The 12,243-nt window shown below is 53.9% G+C and overlaps 1 protein-coding gene and 1 long non-coding RNA gene across 2 annotated transcripts in view; one reads left to right on the forward strand and one right to left on the reverse strand.

Annotated features, from left to right (window-relative positions):
* XIRP1 (xin actin binding repeat containing 1) overlaps window positions 1-4,437 on the forward strand; it is an 8,808-nt gene extending 4,371 nt beyond the window's left edge. The window contains 1 exon segment of the mRNA XM_040246196.1: window positions 1-4,437. This exon segment is cut by the window's left edge and continues 11 nt beyond it. Coding sequence (XP_040102130.1) covers window positions 1-3,767 — 3,767 coding nt within the window. The 3' untranslated portion in view covers window positions 3,768-4,437.
* A 1,569-nt stretch (window positions 4,438-6,006) lies between these two features.
* LOC120867805 lies at window positions 6,007-10,485 on the reverse strand. Its single transcript, XR_005722020.1, has 2 exons — window positions 10,251-10,485; window positions 6,007-8,782 (listed from the first exon to the last, which is right to left on the reverse strand). It is a non-coding gene; the product is annotated as an uncharacterized LOC120867805 (long non-coding RNA).
* Between the last annotated feature and the right edge of the window lie 1,758 nt (window positions 10,486-12,243).

The raw sequence follows: 12,243 nt of genomic DNA on the forward strand, positions 1-12,243 counted from the left end.
AGGTAATCCACCAGCGGGAGCAGCAGGAACGACAGGAAGAAGAAGGAAAGCCTCAGGGAGGCCCTCAGCCCGAAGAACCCAAGGGTGACGTGAAGACCATCCGCTGGTTGTTCGAGACGTGCCCGATGAGTGAGCTGGCTGAGAGGCAGGGGTCAGAGGTCACAGACCCCACAAGCAAGGCACGGTCGTGCACCTGGATGTTTGCGCCCCAATCCCCGGACTGGCCAGAAGGCTCCAAGGAGCAGCACCTTGAGGTGAGCCAGGTCCAGGCTGGGGAAAGACAGACGGAGAGACATGTCTTTGAGACTGAGCCTCTGCAGGCCTCAGGCCACCCCTGTGGAAGGGGGCCTGTGCGGTACTGCAGCAGAGTGGACATCCCCTCCGGGCAGGTGTCTCGTCAGAAGGAGGTTTTCCAGGCTCTGGAGGCAGGCAAGAGAGAAGACCAGGGACCCAGGGAAATCCCTGAGCCCATCCTACCAGGCTCAGTGCACAAGTTCACCTGGCTCTTTGAGAACTGCCCCATGGGCTCCCTGGCAGCTGAGAGCATCCGAGGGGGCAACTTCCAGGAAGAACAGCCCGTGGGTCCCTCAGGCAAGGGGGTGCCGGAGAGGCAAGAGACTGCAGCCGAGGGGACCCTGCGGATGCTGCACGCCACGCCTGGTGTCCTGCACCATGGAGGCATCCTCATGGAGGCCCGAGGGCCAGGGGAGCTCTGCCTCGCCAGGTACGTGCTCCCAGGCCCAGGGCAGGGCGACCCTCACGTTCGGAAGGAGGAGCTGGTGTCTGGGGAGCTTCCCAGGATCGTCCGCCAAGTGCTGCGCCGGGCAGACGTGGACCAGCAGGGGCTGCTGGTGCAGGAGGACCCCGCAGGCCAGCTTCACCTCAAGCCGCTGAAGCTGCCAGCGCCAGGCAGCAGCGGGAGCATCGAAGACATGGACCCTGAGTTCCAGCAGTTGCTGGCTTGTGGCCTTGGGACCTCGGCGGGGAGGATGGGGCTGGTGATGCAGGAGACAGAGCAGGGCCTGGTGGCGCTGACCGCCTACTCCCTGCAACCCCGGCCAGCCAGCAGGGCCCCCGAAAGGAGCAGTGTGCAGCTGCTTGCCGGCTGCATAAACAAAGGAGACCTGAGTGGCCTGCACAGTCTGCGGTGGGAGCCGCCGGCTGGCTCAAGTCCAGTGCCGGCCAGCGAGGGGGCCCAGAAGCTGCCCCCGGCTGAGAGTGTCATCCACGTTCCCCCACTGGACCCTGGCGTGGGGATGGGGCATCTGAGAGGGCCGGGGGCCACCCCCTGTGCCCCACGGGCCACCGGAAGGGCAGTCTCTCTGGCTGGGGAAGAAAGGCAGGAAAGCACTGGGCAGAAAGGGATGGCAGCTTTAGGAAAGTCAGGGGGAGCCATGACTATGCCCCCAGGACCTAGGTTTCCAGACCTCCAGGTCACCATGCAGAGTCGAAGGACAGCAACAGCCGAAGCCCAAAGCCTGCAGCAGCAAGCATGGAGCAAGCACAAGCCGGGCCCCACCCCTGGGGCCGCCTCTATGCCCACCCAGGATGGGCTTCCGCAAGCACCGGCCACAGGGACTGCCCAGAGCAACAGCAGGCCTCTGGCAGGAGGCAACCCCAGGATCCCAGCAGCCCCCAGCAAGGTCAGTGGGGAACAGAAAGCACTGCCTGGAGGGCTGCCTGGGGGGTGGGAGACTATCCAGGATGGCATCTACACTGCTCACCCCGTCAGGATCTTTGACCTACCCAGGGCTGTCCGGCCATCTGAGCAAGGACCCCTTCCACTCCTGGAAGGCCTGGGTCAGAGTCTCGGGCCCAGGCAAGAGGAGCCAGGGGGCCGCACACAGAAGGCCTGGGGGCCTCCAGAGAAGGTGATGGCAGGACTCAGCCCAGGGGGCCTCCAAGCTGCAGAGACCACCCTGAAGGCTGCCCCTTTAGCCCACCACACTCAGGCCTCTGGGCCTCAGGCGGCAGGTGCCAGTCTGCACTCCCGTAATGCCTCTATTCCTCCTCCTCCTCCTCTCCCAGCTGCTGTGACGGGACCGGACTTCCCAGCCCAACCCAGGCATGATGAGAATTCCATCCGGCAGGCCTCCAAGCCCACGCAGGACCCCCTTCTCCACTCCCACAGCAGCCCTGCTGGCCAGAAAAGCGCTGGGGAGTCACAGACAAAGACCCTGAAACCGGAGCCTCCCACACACCTGAGAAAGAAGCCCCAGTTGCCCCCCAAACCTGCACACCTAAGCCAGCTCCCCCTTCCTCGCTGGCTGTCCAAGCCCTCAGCCCTGGCTCACAGCACCGCTGAGGAGGTGGGGCAAGGAAAATACAAACAAGGTGAGACTGCTACAGCCGACCACGACCCTCGGCCAAACAAGGTCTCCATCACTGCAGACCAGGGCCGAGTATCTCTGCCCCAGGGCCCCACGGGACAGAGGCAGCCCAGTCCCCAGCATGGCCCGAGCACCGTGGCCCCCAGCCCCACCAAGAGCCAGGCAATGGGCAGCAACAACCACAGCCCTGACCCCCTCCGGCTCTCAGCTCTCAGCAGCCACCCCATTTCACTACAGCGGGGCCCTAGACTCCCAGGAGAGAAGGGCGCGGACGGTTCCCAGCAAGGGGCCCCTGAGAGCCCTGAGATTCTGCAGGGAGGCCAGCAAGAGCTCCAGGGCCTCCTGAGCCAGGTGCAAGCTCTGGAGAAGGAGGCCGAAAGCACTGTGGACGTGCGGGCACTGCGGAGGCTCTTTGAGGCTGTGCCCCAGCTGCCAGGAGCCCCTCTGGCTCCCGCTACCCCCCACAAGCCTGAGGCCTCAGTGGAGCAGGCCTTTGGGGAGCTGACGAGGGTTAGCATGGAAGTGGCCCGGCTGAAGGAACAGACCCTGGCCAGGCTGCTGGACATCGAGGAGGCCGTGCACAAGGCGCTCAGCTCCATGTCTAGCCTCCAGCCTGGGACTAACACCAGGGGCCATTCCCAGGGACCCCCAAAGGAACACAGTGCCCACGAGGTCAGTCTCATAGACAGCGGAAGAGTCAGGCCCAACTGCTCAGACCAGGAGGTCAAAAGTCAAACTCTAGTCAAGAGCCAAACTGAGGTTACGAGCCATACTGAGGTCCAGAGTCAAGCCAAGGACAGAAATCACTCAGAGGCCGGAAGCCAAGCAGCCCTGGCCACCCCTTCCACCAGGAAGCTGGAGACCTTGAGAGAAGACTCACACCCTCCCCAAGTGTTACCTCTCAGCAGAGAGTCACCCTCCTCCCCAACCTTTATCTCCATGGAGTCGGCCACAAGGAAGCTTCCGGAGAAGGCCAGCCCCAGGGGCAACCCTGAGATCTCTCTGAAGAGGGCACATTTCACCCAGGATGAATGCCAGACTCAGCCCCACCAGAAAGATATCTGGCACCAGGCTGGAGAGAAAGAGGCCCCCCAGCTCTCTGGACTGCCACCACCTGGCCGTGCTACAGCCAGCGCCCTGCCCACCAGGCAGAAGAGTGCTCTGGAGCTGCAGACGGTGCCAGGTGGCTCCCGGCACTACGGAGCCACAGGAGCAGGGACTGAGAGGGTGGACCAGTGCAGGACCACAGGGCTCATGTCCCTCCCCACGGTCACTGAGCCCGCAGAGCCACCCAGGGGCCCAGGCCCCCACCTCGGGCACCACACCTCCCCCTTGATGAGGCAGTTTCTGCACAGCCCGACTGGGCTCAGCACGGGCCAGGCAGAAGCTGACATGCTGCGTGTGCCCTGTGGCCCCCCCACACCAGCTGCGCAGTGAGCCCCTCCATCTGCCACCACAGTCTTCCACCCATCTCCAGGGACCCGGGACAGAGGCGGGTGCTCACCTCCTGCACACACGAGGAAACAACCAAAAAGAAAGGGCATGTTCTGAGATCCAGGGGCAGTTTCCCTTTCATCAGTAGCATCCATGGGCCAGGTTCTTGCAAACGGCAGGGGGGGATGGTAGGGAAGAAGCCCTCTGGAGTAGCCCAAGCCCAGCAACAGAATGGGGGCTTGTGGCTGCTTGTGGAGGATATGTGTACAGGAACACACACTTCTCACACAGGTCTGGCCCGCATGCCAACACAAGCGAGTCTGCATGCCACTGCCTGCGATTGAGTGACCCCCTGAGCGACCTTCCACTTTTTCAGCCTTTATTTCTTTAATACGAGTCACATGTTTTCAGCCTTCTGCTCTTTAATTCCTAGAGAAGACAGGGCCAGCCGGATTGGTCTCTGTTACTTGTTGACTAGGGCCCCAGAAGGGCCCCGTCATCAGCATCTCCCTCATTCAGCGGGCCATCCTGGCAGCACAAAATTCACACAGACAAAGTCCACGATCACCAATGTCCCTAGAAGCCAAAGATTCTCTCCACCCCCATAGCCTCTCACTTTGTACCCCAAAGAGGAAGGATACAGTCTAATAAAGCAAAGTTTTATTCCCTTCTCTCCGCGTCTGTCTGTACACAGTCTGGGTTCTCAGTCTAGGGGAAAAGCAGCCACATCTCTAGCTGCCCTGTTTTCCTGCAAGCAGCAGTGTTGGAAGGCTCTGAAAAGCCACCCCCTTCTTCTACCATCTTGGCTGGGAACCAGAGAGGCCCGCCCATCCCCCACTCTCCTTACTCCCCACGCCCCCACACATACATACACTGCTGGCCCCACACCTCTGGCTTCTCCACCTAGAGGTTCTTGGACATCTCCCTGGAGTAGAATCTGCCGAAGGTGGAAGAATGGCCCAGTCAGGCCCAGGAGGGAGGGAGGGCCACAAGCCAGGAGAACTCCAATGGCCAAGATTGCTGGGCCACTTCCTCCAGGTCTGACCAGGCACAAGGTTCCTGGGAAGGGGTGGGCACAGATCCCAGCCTGGAAAGCCAGGATGATTTGGTAAAGGACCCTTTCCATACTTTCATAAAACACTGAGCAACTGCTGCTTGCCAGACCTGTTCTGGGCAGCATGGATCCAGAGGTAAGGTCTAATGGGATCATTAGACTCCATCACATTCAAGGAACTGACTCTCTAGAATGAGAAGGCAGGGAGACTATGAATAAATAGGAAATATCAGATGAGGAATAAGAGTGATGCCCCTGACTAGGCCACTCTCCCACTGTGGGGCAGGAATTATAAAACATGTCATGTGACAGTGACAGGTGGTTGCCTTAGAGAATGTGGCTAAGACAGATCTCCCCAAGGCGGGAAAAAGAGTTTTCAACTGAGATCTTAGTCACAAAAAGCCAATTACCAGGCAATGGGCAGGAGTGGGGAGTGCCAGTTAGGCGGATGAGCACACGCAAAAACCCAGAGGTGGGAGTGAGTATAATTTCTGCATTTCCTAAATACCCCTCGGTATGTTGTTGTTCAGTTGCTCAGTTGTGTCCAACTCTTTGTGACTCCATGGATTGCAGGTTTTCCTGCCCTTCCCTATCTCCCAGAGTTTGCTCAAATTCATGTCCGCTGAGTCGGTGATGCTTTCTAACCACCTCATCCTCTGCCGTCCCCTTCTCCTCTTGCCTTCAGTCTTTCCCAGGATCAGGGTCTTTTCCAATGAGTCAGCTCTTCGCATCACATAGCCAAAATACTGGAGTTTCAACTTCAGCCTCAGTCCTTCCAATGAATATTCAGGGTAGATTTCCTCTAGAATTGACTGGTTTGATCTCCTTGCTATCCAAGGGACTCTCAAGAGTCTTCTCCAACATCACAGTTCAAAAGCATCAATTTTTCGGCACTCAGCCTTCTTTATGGTCCAACTCTCACATCTGTACATGACTACTGGAAAAACCATAGCTTTGACTATACAGACCTTTATCGGCAAAGGTCCTTTACTTGCTTTTTAATACACTGTCCAGGTTTGTCATAGCTTTTTTTTTCAAGAGGGAAGTGTTTTTTTTAATTTTGTCCCTGTAGTCACAGTCTGTAGTGACTTTGGAGCCCAAGAAAATAAAATCTGTCACTTCTTCCGCTTCTCCCCCTTCTATATACCATGAAGTTATGGGACTAGATGCCATGATCTTAGTTTTTTGAATATTGAGTTTACCCTTCTGAACAGAAAGGGGCTTTATCAACAATTGTCCACCCCTACATACACACACACACACACACACATCCTGCCCCCAACAACGTTAGGTAGGAACTTGTCCACAGTTTGCTTTTATTGAACAGGTGGGCTCTCATCTTACCACCAGCCCAGGGCTCAGTCCTCCAAGATTCATCATTGCCTGCCCCACTGACAGATGTTCCCCTGAGGCAGCAGAGCTCCGAGCTGGAAGCAGCCTGCCCCCTGGAAGACTGGTGTATGTGACCAATTAAGACAGCAAATCTACCTACCTGGGCTGGCTACACATCTCACTATAACTCCCCTTTACCAGGTGTTTCCCTCCACTGCCCTCTGTTGGTCTCACTTGATTATAGGGCCCAGCAGCTTAAGGCATGCCTGTTCTCAGCGTTCTCATTTGTTAAGTGGGGACGATTATAGTGCCTACTGTTGTGAAGATTAAGTGAATTAATATGCATAAAGTGCTTGGAGATAGGCCCGGCATCTGGAACTCAAGGAAGTTCACTTTTCATATAATTAGTTTTAATCTATCTCTTTTTCTCACCTCCACGTGGAGTCCCTGTCTTGTTCATCTCAGTATCCTTTCTGCTTATCACGATTGCCTAGAAGGCACTGCACAAATGTCGAATAAATGCAACTGTGTGAAATGAAATGATTGAGCGAATTCACTGATTCAGCCAACTAACATTTATTGAGCTCCTACTTCATGCCAGATTCCTTCCAGGGAATACAGATGAGCATGGCAGAATTTATCCCTGACCTTATGGGAAGATATATTACAAAACCCAGAAGGTAATTTTAGAAGGGAGCAAAGGAAATAAAACAAGTAGCCCCCAAGAAGGTTGGCAGTTACTTTAGCTTGGGTGGTTGGGGAAGGCATCTCTGAGGAAGTGACCTGAATGACAAGAGGAGCCAGTCCTAACAGCTAAAGGGGGCGGCCTATGGGGAAGAGACCGGAGAGGTAGGTGGGTAGGTGGTGAGCACACCGGTGGCAGCGCACACCAAGAAAAGCAGCAGCTACTCGTTGAGGCCTCGCCCAGAGCCCTGCACACCTCCCGTCGCACCTGCAGCGGAGCCCGAAGCACCACCTCCCTTTCTGCCCGAGAGGGGACGGGGCTCTGAAGCTGAGGGTTGGTGCCCAGACCCCGCCCCGTGCCTGGAGGGGGCGTGTTCCCATCCCCTGTCTCCAAGGTGACGATGACATCACCCGGGCCGCTGGGTTCGGAACGTTTTGGGCGGCTGTAGCGGTTGCTGGGAAACACCCGGCAGGCAGGCGCGCAGCCAGGGGCAGGCTCCGCGCGGCAGACGCCGGACGCCAGTACGCGCCGTCCTGGCCGGCCCCAGCTCAGAGCCTCCCTCCCAGATTCCAGAAGGATGCGGGTTCCGGTCCTCACCCACGTCGCGGCCCCGCCCGGGACCTTCCTGCCGGCCGGGCGCCTCCTCCCTTCTCATTACTCTGTCACTCCGTCTGTTCCCAACAGTCCTCTTCTTCACCGCTATCATCCCCAGGCCACCATCCATCCCCCCTTTACTGGACCACTGCCACAGCCTCCCACGTGGTCTTCCCTTTGCCCTGTCTTTACAGACTGTCATCTACCTGGCACCTAAAGCCCTTATCAAGAATTTACCAGACCAAGTCACTCCTGTATAATACCCTCTGTAAGCTTTCAGCTCGCTCAGTCTGAAATCTAACTCTTCTCAGCAGCCTCTAAGACCAGAATGACTTGCCTCTCAAGCTTCCTCTCCAACTTCTTTGCCCCACTCTCCTCCTCACCCACCTCTCCCTAGTTACACTGGCCTTCCTGGGTTTCACAGAACACCAAGCTGATTCCTGCCTCAGGGCCTTTGCACCTGCTGTATCCTCTGCCCAGAAGTCTCTTCTCCCAGATCTTTAGTGGTTGGGCTCTTTCTCACTCACATTCCAGTTTAAATGTCTCTCCAAAAAGACCTTTCTTGATCTATACCTCCCTTGCCTCCCCCACTTATGCCGCCCCCTTCCCCATCTATAGAGGCCTTCCTCCAAGTTAACATGCTGAGTTAGTTTTGTTTTCCTGAGGACCTATTACAATATAAAATTATCTTTGTTCACATATTTGCTTGTTTAATGTCAGTGTTCTGGATACTATTCCTGCATAGCAAATCACCCCAAGTTTAGTGGTCTAAAAAACCATTTTATGATGCTCATGAATTCTGTGGGTCAGCAATTTGGATAGAACACACTGGACAAGGCTTGTCTCTCTGCTATGATGTGTGGGGCCTCAACTTAGCCTCAGTCTAAGGCTGGGGGTAATTGGACAGTTAGGGTCTGAAAACTCTCTCACTCAAATGCCTGGCAATTGATGCTGGCTACTGGCTGGGACCTCAGCTGGGATGTCAGACAAACCACATATGCATGGCCTCTCCATGTGGCCTGGGCCTCCTCAAAGTATGGCATTCTCAGAGTGGCTGGATTTCTTGCATTTTATTTCAAGTTTCCGAAGGCATGTGTCCCAACTAACAAGGTAGAAGTTGCATCACCTTTTATGATCTGGCCACAGAAGTCACACAAAATCACTTGGGCTGCATTCTGTTGGTTACAAATGAGTCACAAGTCTGCGTAGACTGAATACCTTTTGATGAGGAAGAGGTAACGTTCTATGTGATTGTCTTTGGAAAGAGCCATCTCCACAGCCAAGTCTTCCTCCACTGGAATATCATCTCCATGCCAGCCACTTCTTCTTTGCTTATTTTTGTATCTCCAGTATCTAGAATGGTACAAAAGCACATAATAGGAGCTCAATCCATGGTTTGTGGTGAATAAATGAAGACTTGTCTTTCAATGAGTCATTTGAGCCCAGTTCTTCTCCCTTGTAGTTCCTGTCCCAGCCCTTGATTTTGGCCTGGCCTGCTCTGGAGGAAGCCCAGTGTTTGCATTGGAAGGTGGGAGTCAAGCATAGTTTTTGGTTTGTTTTTTGTTTTCTGGCAGGGAGTGGAGGGTGGGGGAGAAAGGGCAGTTATTGGGGACAGAGAAACATGTAGCCAAATGAGATTCTGGAACAGTGATCTACTGTAGGGGTGTTGAAAACCCAGTCTGTTTTTTCTCATTCTGAACTCTGGAAATGCCCAGGTGAGGGCTGTGGTTTTGTCCTCTGGCCCATGGGGAGCAGGAAAACAGCCCAATGGGAATGGAGCTTTGGAGAGGTGACTTGGGCAAGAGAGAGGGGGATGGAATAGCTAGTAGGAACCACCGCAGAGATCTGGGCAAGAGGTTGCCCTGAAGCCCCCTAAACATCTATTAAGGTAGGCAAACTCTCCCTGCTTTGTGACTGGTGAAGGACCTTTCATTTGATCTTTCCAAAGTCCTGGAACCAGTACAGTTTCTCCTCTTGCTTTCTCCTTTCCAGGAGGGATGACCCAAAGAAGTCAGTCCACGCCTCTCCAGCCCCCTCACATCAATCTGTGGCTTCCCCTTCCCCTCCCTCCCATCTCAAATGTGGCTCAGCAAGTTTGGATGTCATTAAGGCAACAGCCAGCCCACCTCCAGTCCCATCCCCGGGTCAGCCCTCCGGCCAGGCCCAGCAGCGGCTCCTCACCACCTCCACCATAAGATCCACACTCCTCAGATCATTCAAGGCCCTTCTTGTGCAGCTGCCACCTGTGTTCATAGCCTCTCTCATTCCCCCAAGAGAATCAGACCTTCCAGGTCCTTTAATGTTCCATCCAGGCTTTGTCATGCTGCCCGGCCTTTGTCCAGGGCCAGCTTACCCACTGGGCACAGCAGGCATGGATGGGGCCTCAGGCCCACAATACTTGAGGGGGGTCCATGAAAATATTCTAACTTCTTTCAAAAGAAGAAGGAAAAAAACAACTTTGAAGTTATAGAGAACAGTTTAATATATAACATTAGTATCTTCATCTTTAACCACCACAGTTGTAAAATATATTCTAAAAAAAAATTTTTTTTTTAATGGAAGCAGCAGCCCCCTCATTTCGCCCTCCTGTCATTTCTGGATAGCTTTATATTGAAGACTCAGCTCTGAGGCAACCCCTTCAAGGAAACAAAAGCCATGGAGGTTGTCGTCTGACCTCTCAACCTTATGCAGTTTTGTAGCGTGGAAAACGCCATTGTAAACTTTCGATTTGTTGCGTTTCCCGTACCCCGCCCCCACTGGTACCTGCCAGTCAGTGACACACACACAATTTTTTCCCCCATGAAAAAAACCCGCTCCCCACCTGTGGCAGAGCTGCCAAGTAAGACGTTGACCTAACTTCGGAGGAAAACTGGCAGAGGCTCAGCTTGGGGCCCCGGGTCCCAAACCTGTAGCGACAGGCGCCGGGATCCACGTCCCGCGGGAGGCGCGCGCGCCCATCTGAGGGGGCGGGGGAGGCAGAGGCAGGGGGCGGGGCCTCAGGTCTCGCCGGCGGCAGCCGGGCGGCGCGCCGCTGCCAGCCCCACCCACCCCCGACCGGAAGGAGGAAGAGGCCTCTGCGCGGCTCCCTCCCTCCTTCCCCAGAAGCTCCGGCGTCCCTCCCCGGACGCACCCCCTTCCTCCTCCCTTGTTAGTTTTCTAACGAAAAAGTGCTGCTGAGAATTCCCAGAAGTTCCCGGATGTGAAGTCACCGGCGTGAGGTCACCGAGCCTGGTTCCAGGAATCTGAATATTGTGGGGGAGGAAGGAAAGCGCCGAAAACAGAGGAGCCAGGGGAGTGGAGCCGTGGGTGTTGTCGGCGGGGCCGCCTGGCTCCGCTGAGTCCCGCTCTTGTCTCCAGCTGGGTCTTCTGACCCCAGGCGATGTTCCAAGGAAAAAGATGCTTCACTTCTCCCGCAGTAAAGAAATGCCAACTGAAACCAGTATACTGATCCAAAAGGAGTATTTATCCACTGTTGGTGGGGGGCGGGGGTGGAAGGATGGGAGAGAAGTGGAGAACAACTTGGCAATCGGATCAGAATTTTAAATGAAAATGTCCTTCGACCTAACAGTTGCGCGTACAGTAGCTATGTCACCTACTGACTTACCTTGGAAATTGTACAGTATCACTTCCACAGTTTGCTCATGACAGGTCATTAAAACCGGCCCATATTAGAGGCGAGAGGTATCCTTGCTTTGATAAGTGTGAAAGAATTTGCAGCCATGTTTTTAAGCCATCACAGATGTTACTATTGTGGCCCTTAGTATACTTGTGTTTTCCAGTAAGTAAATTGTCTCACGTCATATCTATCAACTCCACGTGGGAGGGCAGAGATTCACTGGATTCATTAAGATCCCGCCCCCTCCGCTCCTGAATGAACCTAGGGCCCTGGTTCACTGCAGATCTCCATAGATGGTGCAGAAGTGAATTTCCTCTTGCAGGAGCTGGCCCTGGACACTGTGCTCCAGTTCCATCGGATGCCATCCCTGTTAGCCCTACAGAAACCAGCATGAACACATGTGAGAATTGTGTGAGGGGGATATGAGTGGCACATGGCAGGTTCTGCTACACAGACAAGCAATTTTGTTCCCATACATTGCATACATGTGAGGTCAGTGATCATTTCCACAGAAATCCCATTATCTTTATCGTCATCATCATGGTTTTGTACGAGCACCTGTACCACTAGAAGTGAGTCGGCCAGTTCAGCTCAGTTCATAGTAAAGAGAATGCCACTGACTCTAGTTCAACTTGGTTAAAAGATTTTTCACATCTTTTACATGTGATTGTTTTCATGTGTTATATTTCCATTTTATTGTTACTATTATATGGTAGTATATCCCCAAATCATAAAAATGGACCAGTAGTTGAAAGGAGGCTCACTAAAGCATAAAAATAGTATTAAAAATAGCAACAAAAATACTGCAGTATAAATTATGACCACATATACCAGGGTAAATGAGTGTGTAGGATGAGATAATTTTATACAAACAGAAAAAAAGAAAAAGTGTGACTCAGATATGGTAACGAATACCTGAAAATGGAATTTTGTTAGTTGGTAATCATCTCCTTTAGTCCCAGAGGCATCATCTCTTATGAAACTTTGTCAAATAGTGGCAGGAAGCCCACTGAAATTTTTTGCATCCTCTTCACATCAGATCCTGTAAGCTAGATAGAAAACCAATCAAGTCTTTCGTAATATGGGTAAAATGTCCAGTGTAGTAAGGATATATTTTGTTACTAAAGACAGAGAAAAGATCAAACCCACAGAGGCATCATTCAAGTTGTCTACCTTACAGTGAAAACTAACACAATTC

The sequence above is a fragment of the Oryx dammah genome, unplaced genomic scaffold (genome assembly GCF_014754425.2).
Source record: "Oryx dammah isolate SB20612 unplaced genomic scaffold, SCBI_Odam_1.1 HiC_scaffold_9, whole genome shotgun sequence".
Classification (NCBI taxonomy): Eukaryota; Metazoa; Chordata; class Mammalia; order Artiodactyla; family Bovidae; genus Oryx; species Oryx dammah.